General features: G+C 45.1%; 1 protein-coding gene across 1 annotated transcript; it reads left to right on the top strand.

Annotated features, from left to right (window-relative positions):
• Nucleotides 1-897: 897 nt before the first annotated feature.
• slc29a3 (solute carrier family 29 member 3) lies at nt 898-19,778 on the top strand. The gene is made up of 6 exons (XM_043679158.1): nt 898-1,135; nt 6,169-6,535; nt 7,644-7,726; nt 11,278-11,504; nt 12,205-12,367; nt 18,367-19,778. Exons 2-6 carry the CDS (start codon nt 6,281-6,283, stop codon nt 19,028-19,030), a joined length of 1,392 nt encoding a protein of 463 aa, XP_043535093.1. The 5' UTR covers nt 898-1,135; nt 6,169-6,280; the 3' UTR covers nt 19,031-19,778.
• Nucleotides 19,779-20,926: the final 1,148 nt, after the last annotated feature.

Genomic DNA, 20,926 nt, shown 5'->3' with positions numbered 1-20,926 from the left:
TCTGACTAATGCACCTAACACTATGGGCAATTTATCATGGACAATTCACCTGGCCTGCACATCTTTGGATTGCGGGAGGAAATTGGAGCATCCGGGGGAAACCCATGCAGACACGGGGAGAACGTGCAAACTCCACACAGACAGTCACCCGAGGCGGGAATCAAACCTGGGTCATTGGCACTATAAGGCAGCAGTGCTAACCACTGAGCCACTGTGCTGCCCGTAAATGAATAAAAAGCTCTGGGTTGCAGGTATGGACATACTTAAAACAAACACAGAAATTGCTGGAGAAACTCAACAAGTCTGACAGCATCTGTGGAGAGAAACAGAATTAATGTTTCAAGTCCAGTGATTCTACTTCAGATAAAACAAAAAGTGTGGAAGCTGGAAAGACAAACTGCTGGAGAAACTCTTCAGATCTGGCTGCATTTCAAGACAGAAACAGAGTGAATATTTTATGTAGTGCGAACCTACAGAGAAACAAAACCTGCAGTTCCTTGTTTTAGTTTATGTAGTTGGCTGGAATATATTTAGCCTGTTGCCTGAAAACCTTTAAAACCTGCAGATTGCACCGGAATTATCTTAATCGCTGCTGTTAAATGTGAAATAACAGAGGAGCAGAGTTAATTCTCAGGTTCCCATCTGATTGCTGCAGTATTTGCACCTTTTATTTGTTTTAATTTTGATTCATCTTTTGCTCTCTCATGACAACCAACCAGAGACAGCATTGCAATGTTTGGACAATCCTGCAGAGGGTTCCTTTCTGCGGGGAACCCCTCACTTATTCTGAGACAAGTTTGAGAGAGAGTGCTGGGGAAACCGCCTAGATCCGGAATGCAGCCTGCTGATTGGATACTCGCTGCAAGGGGGTGGAGAGATTGGTGTGGAAGGGCCGAGCGGCACCGGAACTGGGAGCGAAAGCTGGAACCGTGCAATGCGGCGAACTCCAGGGACAGCGACAGGGCAGTAGCTCCAGTGCGGAGCTCCGCGGTAGCAGCAGCGACCCTCTCTCTGGGGACAGCGATGGAGCAGTAGCCCCAGTGCGGAGCTCCGCGGCAGCAGCAGCGACCCTCTCTCTCTGGGGACAGCGATGGAGCAGTAGCCCCATTGCGGAGCTCCGCGGCAGCAGCAGCGGGTCGGTAAAGTCTGGGCCCTGGGTTTAAGTAGCTCTCTGTGTGAGAGATGGATAGAGTGTGTGAGGGTCAGAGAAACCGAGACAGACAGAGAGAGAGTGAAACAGTGAAAGGGAGAGAGAAACACAGGGAAAGTTGAGGGGGAGGGAGAGAGAGAGATTGTAAGGGGGACGATGGATAGAAAATGTGGAAATCCTCGTAGGACAAACAAGACATTCAAGAAAGGCAATGTATGAAAGGGTGTTTTGGTTGTCTGTGTGTGTGGTATTGAGATGGAGGTATGTGTATCTCAGGGAAATAGGCAGAAGGTGCCTGTGTTTCTCTGGGCAAGGACAGGGATATTCCTGGTTTACAGTATCTGATTTATGTAACTGTGCTAAGATACATTAAACTTGTTACTGTAATCATATTAGGAGACAATGTTTCTGTTGGAGTTTGAGAGAGAGAGACAGACTGTCTTCTTTGTGATTAATGTCTGATATCCATTGAGTTCCTGATTATACGTTTCCACAGCCATGTGTGCTCTGCACCTTCTGAAATTTGCTTGTTTTCAGAGAATCCCTGTGGAGTGCAGTGTTCATGGCTTTGTTGTCCTGAGGGAACAATAATGGGAAAATGGAGTTTCTATCCTTGGCTTTATCAAAATGTAGCCTTCAGAGTTTTGTGTATGTTTTGAGTTTCTGTTTATATGGCGGGGGGGGGGAGTGCAGTTGCAATTTTGCACTGCCAATTATTGGTACAGTTTCACATTGGGGCTTAATTTTAGAATCAATGCATTTCATTTTAATGCGCTGTCTGGTTGTCAGGCTCAGGTATTCACCAGTTGTTTGCAAGAAACCCACTGTTTTGCAAAGCAACTTTGAAAGCCTACCAAAAATGATCAATTATCACTTAATGTCTTGAGTTGGAGTGAGCTGGACAGAAGAAATTGCTCCCCCTTGCATTTGGACTAAAAGTGTTTGCATTGTAAAAATTACATTCAAGTGGCAAGTTTAAGGAAGGACATTTTGGGCTCTGTGTCTATTTGAAATGTGTTCAATAAAACTGTTTCTCGACACAATTATGCTCAGGAGCGATTGACTGAGACTACACTTTCAGACAGGAACCTTGCAGTTACATTGTCCCTCACTTTATTATTTGTTATTTTTAGACTCACTGAAGTGAAACCACTTTTGCACCAATATAACACTTGTGACACAACTGTACTAATCACAGATGGGGTGGCATGGTGGTTCAGTGGTTAGCACTGCTGCCTCACAGTGCTAGGGTCTCCGATTCGATTCCAGTCTCAGGCGACTGTGTGGAGTTTGCACATTCTCCCCGTGTCTGTTGGGTTTCCTCCCACAGTCCAAAGATGTGCAGATCCGGTGAATTGGCCATGTTAAATTGCCCATAGTGTTAGGTGCATTAGTAAGAGGGAACTGGGTCTGGGTGGGTTACTCTTCGGAGAGTTGGTGTGGACTGGTTGGGCTGAAGGGCCTGTTTCCACACTGTGGGGAATCTAATCATGTTGCCTTTTGTGACATTTATTATTTCTGGGCAGGTCCTTTCACCAGTCCCTGTCACTTAAAGGTGATGATTTGGTGATTATTTCAATGTTTTGTCCCTTTCAAGGTGATGTGCACGTCTACTTGTAGTTTCAGCGTTGAAGAACAAACTTAGTTTTATTGAATCCCACTCAGGCTGACCAAAGTTTCAAATCCCAATGGATCAGTTTTCAATGATGCTGCTGGAGCTGTGAATAATGAGCAGGAAATGGGAGGGACTTCAAAAATAAAAACAGAAATTGCTGGAGAAACTCAGCAGATCTGGCAGCATCTGTGGAAAGAGAAAAGGAATTGATATTTTGAGTCTGATATGACTTTTCAGAACTGAAGTTCCAAAGCAGATCTGTTGGACTTGAAATATTAACTCTGTCTCTCTCCACAGATGTTGCCAGACCTGCTGAGTTTCACCACTTGCTGATTTTATTTCTGATTTTCAATACCTGCTGTATTTTGCTTTTATTTGAGAGTCATAGCGTCATAGAGATGTACAGCACGGAAAACAGACCCTTCAGTCCAACCTGTCCATGCCGACTAGATATCCCAACCTAATCTAGTCCCACCTGCCAGCACCCGGCTCATATCCCTCCAAACCCTTCCTATTCAATTGTACCAGCCTCCACCACTTCCTCTGGCAGCTCATTCCATACACGTACCATCCTCTGCATGAAAAAGATGCCCGTAGGTCTCTTTTATATCTTTCCCCTCTCACCCTAAACCTATGCCCTCTAGTTCTGTACTCCCGACCCCAGGGAAAAGACTTTGTCTATTTATCCTATCCATGCCCCTCATAATTTTATAAACCTCTAAAAGGTCACCCCTCAGCGTCCGATGCTCCAGGGAAAACAGCCCCAGCCTGTTCAGCCTCTCCCTATAGCTCAAATCCTCAGAACATCCCAACTTGCTTAAAATACTGTCACCTTGGAGGAAAAGGGCAACAGATACACGGAAACATCAGCACCTGCAGGTTCCCCTCCAAGTCACTCAGCATCCTGACACTTGGAAATGTATCACCATTCCTTCAGTGTCGCTGGGTCAAAGTTCTGGAATTCCCCCCCTTAACAGTATTGTGGGTATACACACAGCAAGTGGACTGCAGCATTTTGAGAAGGCAGCTCACAATCACCTTCTTGAGGGCAACTAGGGACAGGCAATACATGCTGGCCCACCAAACAATGTTGACATCCCAACAATGAATTTTTTTTAATGGAATCCTTTGCATCCATCTACCAGGGCACTCGGGGTTTCAGTTTCCCAGTCCCTGCAGAAGTTGATAGCTCTGACAGTGCAGCCCTCCCTCCGTCATTCTCTAGACTTGTCAGCCTCGATTCTGTGGTGAAACCTCTGACCTGGAGTCTGAACCCACAACGTCCTGAATGACGGGTGAGAGAGAGCAGGCTGGCTGCTCGGTGCAATTTACTGAAACCAACTGTTGCGCCTGTGCAGTGCAGAGACACTTCAATCCTGTGTGGCTTTATTTCTTAACTGTGTTAATAATGAGTTTTGTAAAGAAAATGAGAGGAGTGAGTATTGAGACAGACTGTTGAGACAAGTGTCAAGCTGCCTGTGCTCAGCATGGCAGTATTTTTGGAGAGTTACTCATCGAGCACAAAAATCGCCAAATAATTGGGTCAATTGTCTTTTTATTGTGCTGTAAATTTCATAATCATTGATTTTATTGGGCCCATTAAATCCGAGTCAACTCTGTATTTCGGTTATTGTGTACTTGTGGAATTGATTGGACTTCAGGACGTCTGGTGTGATTTCACTATGAATTAAGTGCACCAATGGAAATTTTGACAAGTTCCCTTCAGCTTCTGGGGAGATGCTGGAGCAGGACACAGCCGGAGAGAGAGCACTGAACCAGACAGGCAGCCATAACAATAGGCCAAGGGACTGGCTTTTGAAAGTGTGTGCAAACTGCTGTCTTCTTTTGATGAGAACTTTTTTATCGGGAGGATGATCAAGCAAAATGTGACACCCGACTCTTATGAGTGAAGAATAAGTTGATCAAACAGGCAGTTTGTAAGGGAACGGGGGACTTTTACGGAGAAGGGAGAGGTTGAGGAAGGTAATTATAGAGCTTAAGGTATGGGCACCGATGATGAGGTTGAGGAAGGACAAGGCACAAAAGCTGGAGGAGCACGGAGATGGTGGGGGGGGGGAGGGGGTCTATGTTTGGAGGAGATCACAGAGTTAAGGAAGAGTGGGCTATTGAAGTTTCTGAAAATCAGCATTCACAATTTAAAATGGAGGTATTGGCAGGACTAGGAGTAAATCTAGGAGTGACTACAGGGACGAATGGGAAGTGGACATTAGTACAAATTGGGACAATGAGTGGCAGAGTTTTGGATGTGTTTAGGTGTCCATGGAGTGAGACATTGGTCAGGGAACATTGGAATGGTCAAGGCCAGCAGGTTTCAGCAGCGTTGCCCTGAGGTGGGAACTGAGATAGTCATTCAGCACGGAAATGGACCTCTTGATCCAACCGTGGGTAATATTGTGAATGTAGAGCGGAAGAGTGCAAAGGTGCCTAAAGAGTTTCTCAACACCCCGTCTAAAGATAGCTGTGTCATGTTGCGTGATGTGTCAAGAGATGATGCTCCCCTCACAGGGCATGTTTGGAATGTGGAAATGTTGAGAGAGCTTTGTGGGGCAATCAAAAAGTTCTGGTGCAGCAAATGCACAATAGGAGCAGGAGGTGGTTAGTCAGTGCTTAAAACCTGCTCACTTCTGGTCATCATTTCACAATTCACGAGTAATGTTCATGGTAAAGGCAATCAGATTGCATTATCTGTTCCTCAATCACATCCCAGTGATTTGTCTCGTTTTTATCAAAACTTACTTTCACTCCTAAAGTGGTGAAGGTTTCCTTTCTCCAAAGTTGATTTCGTTTCTTAAAAGCCTCAGTTGTCTGACAACCACATCATATTGTCAGAAAACTACCCACAGTGTGCTTAGATTGATGCTGATATCGATTAGTGAACCAAATAGCCCTCTTACAAATGACTGGCTTGAAAAATGTTGTGGGGGGACAGGAATCGCAGAAAAACAGTTTGATTTACCCTTGTACCACAGACAGGATGAGGAGGTCACTGGCTTGGCTAACATTTATCACCCAACCCAGAGAGCAGTTAAATATCCATACGTCTGGAGTCACATGTAGTCCAGATCAGGTAAGGATGGGAGATTTCCTTCCTTGAAGGGCATTAGTGAACCAGATGGGTTTTTCACCTGACAATTATTTCATGGTCATCAGTAGACTCTTTAATTCCAGATTTTTATTGAATTCAAATTTTACCGTGGCAGGGTTCGAACTCCAATTCCGAGAACATTACCTGGGTCTCTGGATTAAGAGTCCAGTGATAATACCACTCGGCCATCACCTCCCTTTGGCTTAAATCAGTGGACCAAGTAGCCAAGTATGTCCACGGCAAGTGTCAGACTTTTGTGTTCAGGAGTTCACTAACTCCTCCTGTTTTGTTTCATAGGTGTGTTGCAGCATCACAGGAGACCTGAAAAGCAGATGTTATTGTGGACAATTGCCCTATCATTGTCCTCTGACATCGTCCTCCCTCTGGCATAGTCCCAGCTTCAGTCAAAATGGAAAGTCAAGAGTCTCTGTACAGCACCCCCAACTCACAGACCGAAGAGGAGGACTCTTTAATCTTCACGCCTTTGGTTCGAAGTCACTTTCAACAGGCACCTCCTGATAAGTTCAATGCAGTCTATATGATTTTCTTCTTCCTTGGGATTGGCTCCCTGTTGCCATGGAATTTCTTCTGCACTGCAAAGCAATATTGGTTGTACAAGCTGAGCAATGCTACAGACCACTCTCCCCAGCGAAATGACCTTGGTGTGAGTATAATGCCATGGCAAGTGGACTGCATTTGGCAACACATTGATAATCAACTTGTAAATCTTTCCAGAACATACCAATGGCGTGTAGTCAGAGCGGGAGAAATTCATAGTTCTGCCACCCGATGGAAAGAAATCTCCACCATTACTATCCCAAGCTCCCAGGCTGCAACATGCTGTGTTGTGCTGCACGGTGGCTCAGTGGTTAGCACTGCTGCCTCACAGCGCCAGGGCCCCATGTTTGGTTCCACCCTCAGGCAACTGTCTGTCTGTGTGGAGTTTGCACATTCTCCCCATGTCTATGTGGGTTTCCTCCCACATTCCAAAGATGTGCAGATGAAGTGGATTGACCATGGGAAATGCAAGGTTACAGGGATGGGGTGGGGGTGTGGGTGTAATGCTCTTAGAGGATCGGTGTGGACTTGATGGGCTGAATGGCCCGCTTCTACACTATATAGGGATTCTATGAACATGCATGTAAAAGTGTGTGTTGCCATAACAACACAGACTCCACACGTGATTTTAATCCAACACCACCATCTTACAGTTACAATTACTCAAACAAAAGCATCGCATTGTGGATGCAGGACATCTTAAAATAAAAACAAAGTCCTGGAGAAACCCAGCAGGTCTGGTCAGGTCTTTTTATTCCTGTTACAAGAAAGAGTCAGACAAGGATTTGAAATGTGTACTGTGTCTGTCTGTCTGTCTGTCTCTCTCTCATGTTCTCTCTCACTCACACATATGCATATATACAGATGATGTCCAGCCTGCTGAGTTTCTCCAGCATTTGCTGTGTTTAGTTTATATTCACGGCTTCCTGTTTAAGATGTCCTCCGAGGAAGACCCACCTTACCTAAGCAATACTTATCTGGTCCTGTTTCAAGACCTCTGTCAGGCCATGCCTCAACCTTGTCCTTTTCCCAGGAAGGGTCTCCTGTTTATTCAGTCTTTCCTGATATTTCTAACCTCTTCAGTTCTGGTGTTACCTGCGTGCACCTGTTCTATGCCTCAGTATCCTTTTTGTAAAATTTACAGTAGTTTAATCCCTTATATAGTAAGCATTGCAGCAATCTAAAACCTGTTCTCATTTTGGCTTGTTTCCTAGAATTATTTTGAGAGCTACCTCTCATTTGCATCGACTGTACCCTCTGTGCTATGCCTCATGGTTAATTACCTCCTGGTGAACAAGTAAGTACTGTTGACAGCAATTGACTGCTCCTATTTCCTGTTTAACCTGTTCCAGCACAATGTGTCGTAGTACGGAGGATTGGTTAGTTCAGGTGGCTGGTTTGTGTTGCAGGGTGACAGAAACCGTGTGAGTTCAATCCCCACTCCAGCTGAGGTTACTGTGAGGGACTGTCCTTCACAACCTCTCCCCTCACCTGAAGCGTGGTTACCCTCAGGTTGAATCGCCACCAGTTGTCTCTCTGTAATGAGAGCGCAGCCCCATGGCCCTCTAGGACTCTGCCAAATTTACCTTCATAGTAAGAATGTTTGACAGTCATTGCCTGGGTAGTGGCATTGATCTTATTTGGAAAGGTAAATACAGGTCGTTCTGCTATAACGCAACAGTTGTGTCCCTCAGCAACCTTGTTCTATAGAAAATCGTTCTATAGAATATCACCTAGGAGACAGTGAGGTCTGCAGATGATGGACATCAGAGTTGAGGGTGTGGAGCTGGAAAAGCACAGCAGGTCGGGCAGCATCCGAGGAGCAGGAAAATCGACGTTTCGGGCTGGAGCCTGTCATCTGGAATGTGTTGGGCTCCGGCCCAGTCGATTTTCCTGCTCCCCGGATGCTGCCTGACCTGCTGTGCGTTCCCAGCACCCCACACTCAACAGTAGAAAGTTTGTGTAATCCATGCAGCGTCCATAATTTGTCAATCGCATTAAAGCCAATTTGAGTTAATGACACGTGCGTTATGCCAGAGCTACCTGTGTGAGACTTTCCAATACTCATCATTCAACAGAGTGTGGGCCATTTGGTCCATCTCCTCTGTGCTTGTGCTGGCCCGAAAGAGCTGTGTTTCTGAAGTTTTTAATTTCCAATACCTGGATTACTTTCTCTGTTCGAAGAGGGCAAAAGTCTGCATGCTATCCTTTCTTGTGCATTATAATTTATTGTTCCCTTTGAAATTTGGTATTCTTCTGATGCTGTCATTTTGTTCAAATTCATAAAGATTTATAACATCAAATGGAACGACCAAGGTATGAGACAATTGATTAGTTATTTCAGAGCAGGGACAGTGGACCCAATAGTCTCCCTTTGACTTATTGGATTCTCTGATGTGAAAATCAAATTTGCCAACAGACCTTTTCCATTTCAGGAATTTTTAGTCGTCCCATTGTTCCATAGAATTTGCACAGTGTGGAAGCAGGCCATTCAGCCCATCAAGTCCACACTGACCCTCCAAAGAGCATCCCACCCTATCCCTGTAACCCTGTGCACCTAGTCTGTCTATCCCTGGACACTGCGAGGCAATTTAGCACGGCCAATCCACCTAACCTTCGGACTGCCAATAATTCCAGGCAATACTTACCCTTGAACCAAAGTATTATTAACCAAATGTAAAACTGAGGGACCATTTTGGGTTCCAGTTTTAATTCATGTAAGTTTTACTGCCCCGGCTTGCACTTATTGCCCATCCTTAATTGCCCCAAGGACAGTTCAGAGTCAACCACATTGCTGTGGGTCTAGAGTCAAATATAGGCCAGACCAGGTAAGGATGACTGATTTCCTTAAGGCCATTACTGATGTGTTTTTTTTAATGACAATTGACAATAGTTATATGGTCACTATTAGGCTAGCATTTCAATTCCAGAATTTTATTGACTTTAAGTTTCACCTTCTGGGATTTGAACCCCTGTCTGTAGAACACTAAGATGGATTATGAGTCCAGTGATGTAATCCCAACTGACAAGAAAACAGAAATATCTGCACTTGCAAAATAATTCGTTGGTATCAGAGGACTTAGATTTGCCAGGCTCTCTATAAATAAATGTTCATTTATTCTCCTGTATCTAAGATGTTGTAGCTGGATTTTGGAGATTTTATCAATTTTATGTATTAAATAAAATCCAGAAGCAGACCATTCGCTCCGTTTAAGCTCCATGTGTTGCTGTTTAGATTCCAAGTGGGTCTCCTTTTATTGCATCTACTCCACCTCTATGTTTTAAATTTAATTCTCTGTTCCCCTCTCCATCTCACAAATACCTAGTTTCCTTTTCAAAAGCATTTCAGCTATTTGCCTCGAGCTTCTCCTGGGTGAGTTCCGCATTCTCTGAATAAAGAATTTATCTGTAATTACCTGTTTAAATTTATTATTAAATGTATTTAAAGATTGGGTGGCACGGTGACTCAGTGGTTAGCACTGCTGCCCCATAGCGCCGGGGCCCGGCCTCGAGTAACTGCGTGTGTGGAGATAGTACGTTCTCCCCATATCTGAGTGGGTTTCCTCTGGGTGCTCCGGTTTCCTCCCACAATCTGAAGATGTGCAGGGTAGCTGGATTGGCCATGCTAAATTGCCCATAGTGTCTAGGGATGCGCAGACTAGGTGGGTTAGCCTAGTGAGAAGTGCAGGGTTACAGGTATAGGGTAGAAGGGTTGGGTCTGGGTGGGCTGCTGTTTGGAGGGTCGGTTTGGACTTGATGGGCTGAATTTTGCCTGCTTCCACACTGTAGGGAATCTTTGATTGTATGTACTGATTGTGGTGGTGAATTGTGTGGACTTTTTAACATAACGATTGTGCAATCACAAAAGCATACAGTACTGAGAAAGCTAGTTTGGCCCATCATGCCTATATTAATAGCTCTTTAATATAGCTATTTGGTTGTTTTGATTGCATTGAGAATCCTGCAAACGTTTCCCTTTGTAAATAGTTACCCAGTCCCTGTCTGGAAGCAGTGGTTGAATTTCCTTCGCCTGTCTCCTGAGGCGGTGTGTTCCAGATCACAATTCATTACTCTGTTTTCCTTGCCATGTGTCGCCCCCAGATTCTTACACCGATCACCTTAAATCTGTCTCCTGTTGTTGCCAGTCTTTCTGTGTCAGGCAAGCATTTCTGCATATTTACTCCCCTCAATATCCTTCACGGTTTTGAACAACTCTCATCAAATGTCTCTTTGACTTTCCCCAATGCAAGAAAAGTTCTTACTGTGGGATTTCTGTGGGTTGTGGCCAAAACATTGAATGTTTTCAAGAAGTAGTTAGATACCTTTCTTAGGATGAAAGGGACCAAAGGCTGTGGGGGGGGGAGAAAAGAGAACGGGGTTCTGAGTGGGTGATCAGCCATTAGTGAATAATGTAGCCGGCTTGAAGGGCCAAATGGCCTACTACTCCTGGTTTCTATGTGAGAACAAGCCCAGCATCTTCAATTCTTCCAGCTCACCAAGGGCCCACACTAATCATTTATTTCTTGCAGAGTTTGTCTGCACCACCTTTGAACTGAGGCTTTTCTGCTTGAGGTATGGTAGTCAGGATTGGATTCAGTCCTGCAGCAGACAGCTAACCAGGTTCTGTGGAGCGTCCTTGCTTTTGTATTCCTGTGGTCTTGTGTGTAAAACTTGGGGAGCTTTTTTAAACAACTATCTCAACTCTTCTGTCCATCTTCAGAGTGTACCTGGTCCTACATCCCTCTCCCAATTGTACCGGGATAGTTTGATTTTCCTGCATTGTTCTCTATTAGGGAGTGGATTGGAATAATTCAGTACCATCTCTCCACATCTGTTCTTTTGTTTTAGGATTTCTGCAAAGGTCCGCGTGCTCTCTTCCTTGTTTGTCATGCTCATTATATTTTGCGTCACCACCGTTCTGGTGAAAGTGGACACCTCTTCCTGGACCTACGGGTTTTTTGGTATCACCATGGCCTGTGTAGTCATCATTAGCGGAGCTTCCAATGTATTTCTGGGCAGTGTTTTTGGAGAGGTTGGAAGGTTTCCCATGAAGAACTTGCAAGCGTTAATTTCAGGTAAGTTACATCGAGTGTACAGCCTGAGAACAGCCCATTCAGCCCAACTCGTCCATGCCAACCTCTATATTCCTCAACACAACTCCTCATTGAACTCCATCAGTATGTCCTTTTGATCCTCATGCAATCGTCCAGTGCACCCTAGAAGTATCTGTGCCATTTGACTCAGTACTCTGTGTGGTTGCAAGTTCCACATTCTCTGCAGAAAGAGATTTCTCCTCAGTTCTTTATTGTACGTGTTAGTGACTGTGTCTTATGTGTATAGACCATGGACTGCCCCAAACAAGTGGAAGCATCTTCAAGTCCAAATAGTGCTGCTGAGGAGGAGCCCATTTGGTCCATTGATTCTGTGCTGGTCTTTCAAAGCACAGACTATTTCTTGCCCCAAACCATTGCAGTTTAACCTCCAGGAAGCACCAATCCAAATCCCTTTTTGAAAGCTAATATTGCATCTGTATCCACCATCCAATCAGACAGTGCATTCTGATCTGAGCGCTGGCAGTCTAATCACCTAACTGGAGTCGTTCATGCCTGGCCTCTGTCGCAGTGGGGCACTTAAAACTCAATGTTAGCTAGCTCACAGCTTCACAACTGTGGACTAAAGTTGCTTCTGTATTTGGAGAAATGTGACGTTGCCCATTTCTGTGGAGTGATTTGGTTTCTGGTCTGATGTTCATTGCTTCTCTTGCTTCCTGTATAGGGCAAGCCATGGGAGGGACGTTCAGTGCCCTGGCTTCAGTGATAGATCTTGCTGCTGCTGGTTCCATTTTAGACAGTGCACTGGCTTATTTTCTCACGGCTGACGTTTTCCTCCTCATCTGTATTGTGCTGTACCTGACCCTGCCCAGGATCCCATATTCCAGGTAAGCATGTTCCCTCATCGTCTTTCATTCTGACCATTGGACTCTCTTATTACAAAAACGCCAAAGTGAATTTGTCAGACCACCTCTACCTGAACGTTCCCCTTCAAGCTACACAACACACCATCCTGACCTGAAACTTTATCGTTGTTCCTTGAGGGTCAAAATCCTGCAGTTCCCTCCCTGACAGCATTGTGGGTGTACCGACACCAGGTGGACAGCACTTGTTTAAAGAAGGCAGCTCACTAGCACCACCTCCAGGGCAATTGGGGATGGGCAACAAACGCTGGCCCAATCAGTCAGAAGTCACATGACACCAGATTACAGTCCAACAGGTTTATTTGAAATTAAGTGTCACTTCACCTGAAGATGGAGCAGTGTTCTGAAAATTTGTGACTTCAAATAAACCTGTTGGACTAAACCTGGTGTCATGTGACATCTGACCTTCTCCACCCCAGTCCAACACTGGCACCTCCACATTATAGCTCAGTCAGTGATAAGAGTCATAGGGTCATACAGCACAGAAACAGAGCCTTCGGTCCAACCAGTTCATACTGAACATAATCCCAAACTAAACATAGTCACACCTGCCTGCTCCTGGTCCAAATCCCTCCAAATCTTTCCCATTCATGTATTTATCTCAGTGTCTTTTAAGTGTTGTAACTGCGCCTTGCATCCATCACTTCCTCAGGAAGTTCATTTCACACATGAACCACCCTCTGTGTTTAAAAAATGTTGCCCCAGTGAAGTACACATTTTATGAAAAAAGAGAAATAAAAATGAACGTACTTTAAAGCAAGTCTGAAATATTCCCCGAGTATGGACAGTTGTTGGGTTAGTAACATTAGTGGTATGAAGTTTGATTTTAACTGTCCTGAATATGGAATGGAACTTAAACAGAACTGACTGGAAGAAAGTTGGCTACTTTTGGGAAAGATTTTCTAACATTTTTTTCTATTCCTTTATGGGATGTGGCTGTTACTGGTAGAGCCAACATTTGTGGACATCCCCTAACTGCCGCTGAACTAAGTAAATGTGAGACCAATTAGGGGCCAGCCATACTGTTGTTGGTCTGGAGTTACATATAATGCCAAGTTAGGATGGCTGATTTGCCTCCATTAATAAGGCCATTAAGAATATAAAACCATAAGAAATAGGAACAGGAGTAGGCCATTTGGCTTCTTGAACCTTTTCCACCATTCAATAGGATCATGACTGATCTGACGATCCTCACGTCCACTTTCCTGCTCCTTCCCTGTAACTCTTGATTCCCTTTCTGGTCAAGAATCTATCCATCTCAGCCTTAAATTTACTGAAGGACTCTGCCCCACAGTTCTCCAGTGGCAAGGAGTTCCAAAGCCGCTCAATTCTTGGAAAGAAAAAAATTCCTCTTCATCTCAATCTTAAATTGGTGCCCCTTGATTCTGAGACTATGTCCTCTGGTTCTAGACTGTCCCAAGAGAGGAAACATCCAGACGTTTCATGGAGAAAATGAGAAAAGAGATGTATAATTACTTGCATTTGAAAGCAAGTCTCCAATATTCCCAAGATGTTGTTTGCTGGGTTAGTAACATCATGGGTTAGGGACATTAGTGAACCAGATGGGTTTCTAAGACTATCAGTGGTAGTTTCACGGTCACCATCACTAAGAGTAGTTTCAGTTGCAGGTTTTACTTAATGCATTTAAGTTCCACCAGTGACCATTGTGAGATTTTAACTCATGTTCCCAGGAGCATTTACCCATTCAATGACATTATCACTGCCATCCCACCTCTTTCCTTTCCCATTGGGGATGGTTCTGGGGTTTAGAAGGGGCTACAGTAACCCAATTTCAAATATGCACAACACACAAAGGTGGTCAGGAAAACATTGGCAAACACAGCTCCCTTAAAGTGTTTGGAAAATATCATACTGACGTGGTGAAAGTGAAGTGCAAAGTTATTGCATTAATTCACAGTTACTTACCTCTAGTTATTTCTGTTCTTTCCTCCATTGTCATTAAAATTTCAGCAGTCATAGAGATGTACAGCATGGAAAGAGACCCTTCGGTCCAACCCGTCCGTGCCGACCAGATATCCCAACCCAATCTAGTCCCACCTGGCTGATATCCCTTCAAATCCTACCTATTCATATACCCTTCCAAATGCCTCTTAAATGTTTCAATTGTAGCAGCCTCCTCCACATCCTCTGGCAGCTCATTCCATACACGTACCACCCTCTGTGTGAAAAAGTTGCCCCTTAGTTCTCTTCTTATATCTTTTCCCCTCTCACCCTAAATCCATGCCCTCTAGTTCTGGACTCCCCCACCCCAGGGAAAAGACTTTGTCTATTTATCCTATCCATGCCCCTCATGATTTTATAAACCTCTATAAGGTCAGCCCTTGGCTTCCAACGCTCCAAGGAAAACAGCCCCAGCCTGTTCAGCCTCTCCCTATAGCTCAAACCCTCCAACCCTGGCAACATCCTTGTAAATCTTTTCTGGACCCTTTCAAGTTTNNNNCACTTTGTTCAGCAACACTCCCTAGGACCTTACCATTAAGTGTATAAGTCCTGCTAAGATTTGCTTTCCCAAAATGCAGCACCTCACATTTATCTGAATTAAACTCAATCTGCCACTTCTCAGCCCATTGGCCCATCTGGCCCAGATCCTGTTGGAATCTGAGGTAACCCTCTTCGCTGTCCACTACACCTCCAATTTTGGTGTCATCTGCAAACTTACCTCTTATGCTCGCATCCAAATCATTTCTGTAAATGACAAAAAGTAGAGAGTCCAGCACCGATCCTTGTGTCACTCCACTGGTCACAGGCCTCCAGTCTGAAAAACAACCCTCCACCACCACTCTGTGTCTTCTACCTTTGAGCCAGTTCTGTATCCAAATGGCTAGTTCTTCCTGTATTCCATGAGATCTAACTTTGCTAACCAGTCTCCCATGGGGAGCCACCTTGTAAATGGTGAATCAATAGTTACCATCTGTTGAGCTAGGTGCTACAGGACACTAATGGAAAAGAAAACACTCCCGACCTATTCAATTCTTCCTTGTTAATCAGTGTGGGCACTTCCCTTCCACAAGTGTGACTGGGTTAATTGTAAATGTCACTTGGCCAAATTAATTTGTGCTGGCTCAGGTGATGGAAAGTCAGTGGATTGCATTTCTATTTCTGCCAAACACCAAGCGAATCTCCACTTGTTCAACCCTGCACTTTCACCACAACCCAAAATCGTTGTCTCTGGCTGCAAGTGCCCACTTCCCACAAATTCAAGGTGGTTTTGTGCTCTGGACCTCTACAGATTGGGGCTTTCTCAAACTATTCTCTGGAATGATCCTCTGGAGAGGTGCAGTCCATTGGAGTAGGTTGTGATCCGCTGTACCATCCGCTGCTCCTGTTGTTAATAGTTTCTAATTAACCTGTTCAGAGATGTCATTATACATCCTGGAGTAGGGAGGACTTGGACTCCTGGCTCAGAGATAAGGACACTCCCACTGCAGCATGTGTCCCACTCTGAGGTATATGCACGTTTAATTGGTGACGTTGTTGTATCTAGTTAGACTTGAATCTACTACAAACCGACCGACTCCCACAGCTACCTGGACTACACCTCCTCCCACCCCGCCCCCTGTAAAAACGCCATCCCATTCTCCCAATTCCTTCGTCTCCGCCGCATCTGCTCCCAGGAGGACCAGTTCAAAATACGCACAACACAGACGGCCTCCTTCTTCAAGGACCGCAATTTCCCCCCCGACGTGATCAACGATGCCCTCCACCGCATCTCCTCCACTTCCCGCTCCTCCGCCCTTGAGCCCCGCCCCTCCAACCGCCACCAGGACAGAACCCCACTGGTCCTCACCTACCACCCCACCAATCTCCATGTACAGCGCATCATCCGCCGTCACCTCCGCCACCTCCAAACAGACCCCAGCACCAAGGATATATTCCCCTCCCCTCCCCTATCAGCCTGCCGTAGAGACCACTCCCACCGCGACTCCCTTGACAGACCCACATCCCCCACCGACCCAACCTCCACTCCCGGCACCTTCCCTTGCAACCGCAGGAGGTGCAACACTTGCGCCCACACCTCCCCCCTCACTTCTCTCCAAGGCCCCAAGGGAAACTTCCATATCCGCCACAGATTCACCTGCACCTCCACCCACATCATCTACTGCATCCGCTGCAACCGGTGTGGCCTCCTCTATATTGGGGAGACAGACCGCCTACTTGCGGAGCGATTCAGAGAGCACCTCTGGGCCACCCGGACGAATTCATCCCCCCTCCCCCCACCTTGTCTCAGCCGAATCCCTCCAGCCCGGCACCGCCTTCCTGACCTGCAGTCTTCTTCTTGACCTCTCCGCCTCCATCCTACTCCGACCTATCACCCTCACCTTGACCTCTTTCCACCTATCACATTTCCAACGCCCCTCCTCCAAGTCCCTCCCTACCTTTTATCTTCTCCTGCTGAACACTCTCTGCTCATTCCTGAAGAAGGGCATGTGCCCGAAACGTCGAATCTTCTGTTCCCTAGATGCTGCCTGACCTGCTGTGCTGTTCCAGCAATAAAGTTTCAGCTTTGAATCTATGTAAAACAACTCAGGGACTACATCTTCGTGTTTGGTCACCATAGAATAACTTTTAGAATACTGTGGGTGGCACGGTGGCACAGTGGTTAGCACTGCTGCCTCACAGCGCCAGAGATCTGGGGTCAATTCCCGCCTCAGGCGACTGACTGTGTGGAGTTTGCACATTCTCCTCGTGTCTGCGTGGGTTTCCTCCGGGTGCTCCGGTTTCCTCCCACAGTCCAAAGATGTGCAGGTTAGGGTGAACTGGCCATTCTAAATTGCCCATAGTGTTAGGTGAGGGGGTAAATGTAGGAGAAGAGTCTGGGTGGGTTGCGCTTCGGCGGGTCGGTGTGAACTTGTTGGGCTGAAGGGCCTGTTTCCACATTCTAAGTAATCTAATCTAATTTGGGATAAAGTTGAAATGGTTTGTGTTTTCAGTGTTTAATGTTTGCAACAACTGACTTAAGAAGTAGACTTGCATTTGTATTTTGCCCAATGCTTCATGTTGAATTAGAGTGCAGACACTGTAACTGTGCTGGCTAAGGAAGATTTCATAAATAGCAGAGGTGAGTTAAACTTTCTTTGAATGGATTGGTTGAGGGATCTGACAGATGTGCCTGCACTATCTTGGAATAGTCTGGTGGTGTTTTTAATATTCTCTTTCCCTGCCTTGTCAACCCCAGCAGGACAGCATCTCTGACAGTGTAGCACCATTGTGACTCTAGCAGCTTGGATTGGATCCTGAAGACGTGGAGTGAGGTTTAAACCCAGAACTTTCACTGGTGGCACTCACTTCAAACCCACATTTGCCGCCAGGATCGATTTTGCAGTTTTTGTTCATTCGTTTATGGGATGTAGGCATTGCTGACTAGGCCCCCTACTGCGAATCCTCTTGCAAGGATGCCTGCCTTGAAGAAGTTTTCCTCCTCTCTCTATTCCTGATGAAGGGCTTTTGCCCGAAACGTCGATTTTTACTACTCATCGGATGCTGCCTGAACTGCTATGTTCTTCCAGCACCACTAATCCAGAATCTGGTTTCCAGCTTCTGCAGTCATTGTTTTTACCAACTATTACCACGCTAACTGCCTAACCATCACTACCCTAACCGCCCTCTATTAAGGACATTAGTGAACCAAAAGGTTTTTAACTGATTGCCATGAGGCTAGCTTTCTTTCCAAACCCTTACTGAATCTGCTAAGGTGGTATGTGAGCCCATGTTCCCAGATCATTAGTCTACATCATTAATCTAGTGACACTACACTATGACTTCCCCTAATGTACTTTCTTGTAGATTGTGACATTAAATCAATGGGTATTTTGCACAGAGAGAGTTCCCAAGGTCCATAATCATAAATTCCTATCCCTGATAATAAAATTAAGATATTGAGAATTGTGTGTCCTGTCCTAATTTCTAATGTAAATCTAACATTTCTGTTGTTTGATCCTTAGCTACTATCTGAAGAGTCTGGATCAGAGAATACAACACACTGGAGGTGAACCGAATGGTTTAGTCGCTAATGACACTGGCTCAGTCAGAAGTGCTTCCCCTTCAAGCAGTGCTGGTACAATTCCTCCATTGAAACCCATCCTGAAAAAGACTGCAGGCGTGGGCTTCAGTGTATTTTACACCTTCTTCATTTCCATCATTATCTTCCCTTCCATCTCGTCCAGCATCAAGTCCACTTCCAGAAACTCAGGCAGTGTGTGGACAACTAAGTACTTTGTGCCTCTGACCTGCTTCCTCTTGTACAACCTTGCAGACTGGGCTGGTCGTCAAATAACCGCTTGGATCCAGGTCCCTGGGCCAAAAAGCAAAGCTCTTCCCGTCTTGGTGCTTTTACGGACTGCCTTCTTGCCTTTGTTCTTATTTTGTAATTATCAGCCACGAGATCACTTACACATTGTATTCTTCGACCGAGACTTTTATCCTGCTATCTTCACCTCTGCCCTGGGCCTGACGAACGGATACTTGGGGACTTTGCCGATGATTTATGGCCCAAAGATTGTGCCAAAAGAATTGGCTGAGCCGACTGGCGTGGTAATGTCTTTTTTCCTGACTCTTGGCCTTGCAGCTGGATCTGCTTTTTCTGTTCTTGTCGTCCACCTGATTTAGCGAAGACTGTTCGAGCGTTTGTGGGATTTTAAACTAATTGAGAACTGCAGTGGACCAGAATTAGACTTTTCACCCTTCATATGGGAAAATACTTGGACTACATTCTGTAAAATAGAATCACCGTCTCAACAGGGCTATGAACTGGCTTGAGTTGTGCAGTGACTCTGTTGTTGCTATTGTTCAAATGTCTTCCATTTTGGACAATATTGGATCACTTTTTAAAAAATTATATTCATTCATGGGATGTGCAGGGTGCTGGAAAGACCAGCATTTGTTACCCATCTGCCCCTTGTACTGAGTGGATAGCTCAGATTTTTCAGAAGGCAGCTAATAATCAACTATGTTGCTATGGTTCTAGAGTCGTATGTCAGCTGGACCAGGTAAAGATGGCAGATTTCCCTCCCTAAAGGGAACTGGATGGGTTTTATTTTTACAACACTCAATAGTCATTACTTGATTGTCATCGAGGAGATTTCCACTCCCAAATTTGTATTGAATTCACATTTGGCCATCTGCCGTGGTAGGATTTGAACTTGTCACCGGAACATTAGGGCCTGAGGTTCTAGATTATGGGTTGAAGAGTGTGGTGCTGGAAAAGCACAGCCGGTCAGGCAGCATCTGAGGAGGAGGAGGAGAATCAACATTTCGAGTGTAAGCCCTACATCAGAGCTAATGCTCAAAACATCGACTCTCCTGCTCCTCAGATGCTGCCTGACCAGCTGTGCTTTTCCAGCACCACATTCTTAGACTGTTATCTCCAGCACCTGCAATGCTTACTTTCTCCCCTGTTCTGGATTGCTAGTCCGGTGACATTACCACTACATCACCACCTCCGCACTCCATTTTGATGTAGGTTTCCTACTTGGCCCTAGCTACATACGATCAGGTGCGTGAAAGATTATGCAGGTTGCTTAAGCGAAGGACTGTGCACTCCTTAGCCCTATCTTGAGGACATCGGTCTGGTTTGGATAACATTGCAATTCCTTATGATCCCTTTACTGAGTGGATTTAGTGCTGAGAGGAACCAGGAGGTGAAGGATGGTGTCATGATGGTGAAGAGCAGTGACATCCAATGCAAAACATTTGGAGTGGATTTGCTTCCCTGTTGGAGGAAGTCAAGTAGAATGTTAACCAGCCCCAATGCACCAAATTTCTCTAACATGCAACCCAAATGTATTCCTTGGGTTGATTTTAAAGAAACAAAAATGTTGGATAAAATTTTAAGTCATTTATTTTGTACCTTTTTTTTAAAAAAAAATCTGGAGCACCCAGGAGATGCTCCCAAAAGTGATCTTCCTGACCAAGTGGCTTCCATGTTTGAAAGGAGCAACATTTGTAATTGTTTTTGTTTCATTGAACAATAAAACAAAGAGAAACCAAAATTGCTGGAGAAACTCAGTGGGCTTGACAGCGTCTGTAAAGAGAGTTAACATGTCAAATTTAGTGACCCTTTTTCAGAACTAGGAGGAGTTATAATTCTGAAGAATGGTCACAGGACTCAAATCTCTGCTTCTTCTCTCCCCAGAGGCTGACAGACCTGCTGAGTTTCTCCAGCAATTTCTATTTTTGTTTGATTGCAAACAAACAAATGTTCAGTACTTTTGAGAATTATAGGAAAGTGACATTTCTTTTGTTAGAAGTCCATTGTATCTCATTTCACACTTCTGCACACAGAAGGTTATGTATTGGATGGAGATGTCTCATTTCAACTGGGATAACGCATCCATCCTCTGACAAGCCAAACAGAGACTCTCTCAAGAATTCCTACAAGCATGGCATTCTAACCGGAACTCTTATCAACAAACACATTGACTTGGATCCCGTTTGCCACCCCTGAGAAAATGAACAGGAAATGACATCACTATAGGAAATGATGTCGCTGCAGGAAATGACATC

The sequence above is a fragment of the Chiloscyllium plagiosum genome, chromosome 38 (genome assembly GCF_004010195.1).
Source record: "Chiloscyllium plagiosum isolate BGI_BamShark_2017 chromosome 38, ASM401019v2, whole genome shotgun sequence".
Taxonomy (NCBI): domain Eukaryota; kingdom Metazoa; phylum Chordata; class Chondrichthyes; order Orectolobiformes; family Hemiscylliidae; genus Chiloscyllium; species Chiloscyllium plagiosum.
The sequence above is the reverse complement of the archived record's forward strand: the minus strand, read 5'-3'. Positions and strand labels throughout refer to the sequence as shown.

Bases quoted from the DNA above. Each gene is read 5' to 3' on its own strand.
- slc29a3 (XM_043679158.1), top strand. From the start codon at position 6,281: ATGGAAAGTCAAGAGTCTCTGTACAGCACCCCCAACTCACAGACCGAA. The intron at 11,505-12,204 runs GTAAGTTACATC...CTTCCTGTATAG, and splicing joins CTTGCAAGCGTTAATTTCAG to GGCAAGCCATGGGAGGGACG. The intron at 12,368-18,366 runs GTAAGCATGTTC...TTTGATCCTTAG, and splicing joins CCCAGGATCCCATATTCCAG to CTACTATCTGAAGAGTCTGG.